This window comes from Pinus tabuliformis, chromosome 2_2 (genome assembly GCF_031772625.1).
Source record: "Pinus tabuliformis cultivar Carrire ecotype Pingquan chromosome 2_2, CPIR1, whole genome shotgun sequence".
In the NCBI taxonomy this organism is placed as follows: Eukaryota; Viridiplantae; Streptophyta; class Pinopsida; order Pinales; family Pinaceae; genus Pinus; species Pinus tabuliformis.
This window is the reverse complement of record NC_142300.1, coordinates 383,556,514-383,562,957: the sequence shown is the minus strand read 5'-3', so window position 1 is coordinate 383,562,957 and position 6,444 is coordinate 383,556,514. Positions and strand designations below refer to the sequence as shown.

The window sequence follows — 6,444 nt, the reverse complement described above, 5'->3', positions numbered from 1 at the left end:
GTCAATATTAATAATATAATTAACATTATTAATATAATAGTTTAATAAAATATAGGAATTGAGATGCACTAAAGTTCAATTTCACTCCCTTCAAACACACCCAACATTCACCTAACATCATGCAATTAACTTTGACCTAACATTCGCAAAAATATATTGTATATAGTTCAATATTAACTTTACGACTTAACGTTCGCATATATATGTATAAAATATAGTTTCATATTAACTTTATGACTTAACGTTCGCAAATATATATAAAATATAGTTTAATATTAACTTAACTCTGGCCGACCTTTCGCAAATATATATAAAATATAGTTTAATTTTAACTTTACTCTGACTGAATGTTGCAAAAATATAAAACATAGTTTAATTAGCTACGTTCAAGCTTTTCTCGTGCGCATAATCCATATTTCCTTGAAAGCACCAATATTCCGACGATTTCACACTATAATATTATCAGTGGGAGGGCATAGAAATTATCCCAAATTTTTTGTCTGATACTCCGAACTCTCTCAAATATTCTGTGCGATTTGTCTTTTAGCATCGATGTCATCTGAGGCTTCGTATTTTTTTATGTCAAGCAGGAAATTGTAGTGTTAGGCGTGTATATATATATAAGCGAGCCGCTATGGTCCACTCATTAAGTAAATCGCATAGCAAAGCGTGCTGTTATGGCTGAGATTTCTGAATCTGCTTCCACCAAAATGAGCAATGAATTTTCCATCCCTCGACGCACGGCCAATCGCCACGGAAACGTGTGGGACGATGAGTTCATACAATCCCTCAACTCGCCCTATGGGGTATACTTTCAATCTCTCTCTCTCACATGGCACCTATCTCTAGCTCTGTCATCTGCTTTTTAGTGTTTTTTTTGGTGGTTACCTGTGAGCCTATCGTGGCATCTATCTCATTCTCTATGTTTTTTTTTAATTGCACTGAACTATAATTAGGCACCGGCATATTATGAACGCGTTGGAATGCTTGTTGAGGAGATAAAGCAATTACTTTTGAGCGAAATGGAAGATAGCAATTATGATCTAATCAAACGTCTTCACATAGTTGACACATTGGAATGCCTTGGAATTGATCGACATTTTCAACATGAAATAAAAACAGGTGCCCTAGATTACGTTTACAGGTATGTGAATCTGGACAGATAAATAAATTTAATTTAGCGTGAATCTGAACGAAAAGGGCATCGGAGTGGGATCGAGCGATTCCTGCAAAGATCTTAATGCGACAGCGTTAGGATTTCGTGCTCTCCGACTGCATCGATATAACGTGTCTTCAGGTGGTATCAACTGCAATTAATTTGATGTAAAGCTTCAAGATATTTTCTAATATTGTTAGGCAGTATAAGTGAAAGAGCGCACTATATTGGGCTAGCCTAAGTTGAATGGTGAAAGTGAAAACGTTTATTAATAAACATTGAACTTTAGACAAGTTCCAAACTCAAATAACCTACTTAATGAATCTCCTCGATAACAAACAGCAGGTATACATATTTGCATAAAGAAAAAAAAAAAAAAAAGAGGATGGCCTAGCTGTAGTTGATCTTGTAGGGATTTTGTTAATTCCGTCCGGGATTCGAATCTCGTAGCTGACGCGTATTAAATGGGCTCATTAAAGGTGTTATCCGCTGACGCATTCATCAAAAGTTCTTTTTATATTACTAAACATTGAACGAATGTGTTGGAAATTTTTAATGTAATAGGTGTAGTTGTTTAAAAAAAAAATAAGAGAATAGATGTAGGTGTTTAACTACATTTTTAATTTTTTACTATCAAAACACATGCTTATTTTTATTATTTTTAATTCAATTCTGTACTTATATTCCAAAGTTTCCAAACAGGTGTGTTGGAGAATTTCAAGGGCGAAAACGCGAGGTTCTTCTGCAATTTTACTGGAGAGAAACGAGTGAGAAGCATGTTGTCGTTACTTCGAGCTTCAGACATTTCATTTCCCGGAGAAAAAGTGATGCAAGAGGCAAACGCTTTCACAAGAGAATATCTAAATCAAGTTTTAGCTGGACGCAGGGATGTGATCGCCGAAGATCAAAGTCTTTTGGAAGAGGTAGATCAAAGACTTAATTAAAATTAAATGAAGGATGGTGTCCATGGTTTATAAAGTATTTAACTTCATACTGTTGTTTAGGTAAAGTACGCATTGGAGTTTCCCTGGTATTGCAGTGCGCCCAGATGGGAGGCAAGGAGCTTTATTGAAATATATGGACAAAACAGCTCGTGGCTCAAGTACTGGCCCTCTTAATTATATATATTAGACTTATCTTCGAATTACGAAAATTGTAATGCCATGCTAAATCTTCTTTCCAAATTTTTATTTAGGTCGAATTTCAACCAAAAAGTTCTGGAGTTAGCCAAATTGGACTTCAATATCCTGCAATGCATACATCAGAAAGAGTTACAGTTTATTACAAGGTAGTGATCGGTACTTGCCATTTTCATAGTTTATAGCGTCGAGAGCGTTTTTTTAACAGTTCAATACAGGTTGAATTTTAAAAAATAAAGATATTTATAAGCTTATTTTAAAAATATAATCGATCATTGAATGTGCTGAGCTTTGGCAGTTAACATTGGTGTAAGTATATTGCAATTTCTCATCTCGGTAATAGTCCGTTAGTGTAAGTTTAAAGCCGACCAATCACTTCGGTAAATTTCAAAATTATTATTGATAATTCATAATGTTTTTTTATTAATTCTTTTTAATCTAATTCTGGGTATGGAAGAAGACTTATTCATCCATAATAGGATATTTATTATCACAATTTACGTTGTATTAAATTAAATTAAATTTTTAGATTTCTTAATAAGTTTAACTCCAAAAATAACCTCCATCCTCAACATGTCCCATAAAATTTGAATCTGTGACCGGTCAAAAACTGAACCACAGGTATTTTTTTTCATATTATTATTAACATTAAAAAAAAAATATCATTCATAATAACAATCTGCAAATAAATTCATCATAGTGTAAACATTTTCCTAATATTACTGGAAAAATTAGTCTCCATACCTAAATGTGGTTGTAATTAAATAAAACTCGTTAATATTACGCAGAATAAATATATACTCATTGTGAATTTTGGCATATCATGATAAGAGTTCACCCTGTGCAATACTTTTTTGTGCTGCGTAGGTTGTGGCGAGAGTCAGAAATTGCACAGCTGAATTTCTATAGGATCCGTCACGTGGAATTTGTTTTCTGGGCGGCTACATGCATTTTCGAGCCCGAATTCTCTCAAAGCAGAATTGCCTTCGCACAAGTTTGTGTGTTGGCAGCTGTTCTAGATGACTTCTATGACACTCACGGTCTCTTGGACGAACTGAAAACCACCACAGAGGCAGTCAGACGGTGAATTCAAATTATACAGACTTTGTGCAAATTGCCAATTGAGTTATTTCTAGTTTCTCAGAATATTCCAATCATATATTTTCTGCGCCTGTTATATACCTTGAAAATTTTTTGTGCCATTTTCAGATGGGATCTTTCACTGATAGATGACCTTCCAGACCACATAAAAATTGCATTCCGGTTTTTCTTCAAAACAGCGAATGAATTGGCTGATCAAGTCGTCAAAGTGCAAAAGCGGGATATGGCAGCCACACTAAAGTGCAATAGCGTATGTGTTTAGGAAGATATGTGATTCTGTAGTGGGATTAGTTTAATGGGATGTTATTAGTATTTTCATTTTACTTCCACCGACCTACTAAGAAGCCAATTGACGGTGGAAAAGACCTTTTGAGATTTTTTAATTGAAAGGGGGAAGAAGATTAACACATTAACGATTAACCATTAATGTACTTTCCCTGGTTGTATTTTCAGTGGCAGCGATATCTTGAGTCTTATTTGCAGGAAGCGGAATGGATAGCGACTGCTCATATGCCCACGTTTAATGAGTACATAAAGAATGCTCGCGCTAGCTCAGGGATGTGTATTCTAACTTCTCCCAAACAACGTTCTGCAGCAAATATATTCTCCGTCTAAGATGCAGGAGCTCTCAGAATTTACGGTCAGACTCATCGACGACTTGAAAGATTTCGAGTTATTTAGCATCTAAATCGAGATTTCGAGGTATTATACAATTCTATGCAAAATACTGATTCGTCTTCACTATTTGCAATGAAGGACGAGAAGGAACACGGGCAGATGGCTTCAAGTATAGCTTGTTATATTAAAGACAATCCTGATTCTACCGTGGAAAATGCGATAAACCATATCAAGGGCATCCTTCAATCCTAGCTACCAGTGGACAAAATTTTAGTGGAAGTTCACTTTCAATCCTAGCTACCAGTGGACAAAATTGAGACATAAATTTAATGTTGAACATTATTTATAGTTATATATTTTGTTGAAGTTATCAGCTAATTATGAGAGAGAATGTTTTATAAATATAACAACAGGATTTTCACCTTTTTCTGGGATATATCTATTTATTTTCTTTACCTACTATCAAAATTTGACTATTTAACTAGTTAAATTGTTTACTTTGTTACTGGTTATATTGCTGCAATGAGTCTAGATCTTGTGCTGGTGGAGTGTGCCATCCCAGACAGAAATTGGGCTTGAAGTGACTTCTCTCGCCACCCATTGATGGTTGTTCGCTTGGGTTTTCTGATGAGAAGATGAAACTATCAATATACTTACATCGCTTCGATTTTTTTATTAGAAGATGAAACACACACATATACTTATCTCTTTTGATCATGATTTGTGGGTATATAATGTTAAAGTCTTAACATATATAGAATGATAATAATAAGGATGGGAATTTAGAAAAAATACATATAGAAAAGGAAGAAAAATAGAAACAATTTTGAAATTGGAAAATTTATATTTTTAAAATTAGCTCTTACTTTGGAAAGTAGTGAAGATAGTAAAGTCAAGAAAACAAGAAAAATAAGAAAGGATTGAAAATAGATTATTACTAATTTTTAAAATCTATTTCTAATTTGACAAATACTATATAAATAAGTTTAGAATGGTGATTTTTTAATTATCTTTTTATTTATTAGATAATAGATAGAAAGCTTTTGGATTCTTTAGATTTTAGATTTAAGTTCTCAAGCAAAAAGTAAGTATATTTTTTTTAGAGGTGAATTGCCTCTTTAAAATTGTTATATTATCCGGATATTGGAAAATAAGTTATTAGAAAGTGTTCAAAACCTAAAATGAAGTAGAAAAAAATATATATAATATTTCATTGTTAGAAAAAATAAAATTATATTTTCAAATTTTTAAGATGTATAATATCAATTTTTTAACCTAATTAAAAAATTTCCATTTAATTTTTTATCATATCATATGGAATTTGAATTCAAACATAAATATGGACTTCAATTTCTCTTTAGATACGGAGATGGCTTATCCGTATCGAACAAGGACGTAAAGGACCAGATATTGAAAATTATCGTCGACCGAGTGCCTATTGAGGAACAATTACGACTGGGTTACCGTTACTAGCTGTGTGTATTAAGTGTGTTTTGAATGTTTTATGGTTTCGCAAATGCGTATGGCCATAGGACCCTAGGTTAAATAAGTTGCGGGATTGAGAATAAGAGAATTTGTGCATGTGTTTGTGGACGTGTTTGTGGACGTAGTTTCGCTAAGTTCTACCAATGTGCCTGTGGAAATTGTTCCCCGACATATTCCAAGTATCGTGCACCGCAATTACTATCATCACCCAATCACCGCTGCACCATTTTCCATTTTTCTACTGTATTCTTATATGTTTTATCATCTGGAAAATATATTATATTTGATTTATAGTTGGTTGGATTTGTCAGGTGTTACATATAATGGGTACAAATGGGATCAATTTTATAATTCTTTTTAAGTGTAGTTTAATTATTAACTAAAATGGTTTTTTTTGTTTTCATCAGATTTTCAGAAATATGGCTAAAGGTTTTATTAAATCATGGAAAAATGCCATTTTATAAAATTTTGATAGATATTTTCAGAAATATCTCTATAAATTTTAGTAAATTATGAGAAATGTTATTTTTTTTAATAGAATATCTCAACAGATTTTACCAAATTATAGAAAAATGCCATTTTATTTTTATATGTATTTAGGGTAATAGAAGAATTTTATAGTAATTTTTATGATGCTTAAAATTGATCAAATTTATTCTTTTAAAATTAGAGTTAGAGTTTTAATAGTGATTTTTGCCATGATAAAATTGACAGGATTTATTATATTATTTTAATGAAAATTATATATTTTTGGTTAATTGTTTATTCAAATATTTTAATTTAATAAATTTTAAAAAATATTAAAATGATTATTTTGTTTTTATTTTTAAAAAGTTAAATATTTATTATTTTATAATATAATATAATTTTGAAAATAATAATATCTTACATGAAATTAATATACAATAAAAATATATTTAGAATAAACTAAATGCAATTTTTTTA

General features: G+C 31.7%; 1 protein-coding gene across 1 annotated transcript; it reads left to right on the top strand.

The window, feature by feature from the left end:
• Positions 1-667: 667 nt before the first annotated feature.
• On the top strand, positions 668-4,011 carry LOC149192861 (delta-selinene-like synthase, chloroplastic). Its single transcript, XM_089407140.1, has 9 exons — positions 668-806; positions 957-1,144; positions 1,182-1,297; positions 1,859-2,079; positions 2,161-2,258; positions 2,352-2,444; positions 3,163-3,378; positions 3,505-3,646; positions 3,850-4,011. Exons 1-9 carry the CDS (start codon positions 678-680, stop codon positions 4,009-4,011), a joined length of 1,365 nt encoding a protein of 454 aa, XP_089263266.1. The 5' UTR covers positions 668-677.
• The last annotated feature ends 2,433 nt before the right edge of the window (positions 4,012-6,444 follow it).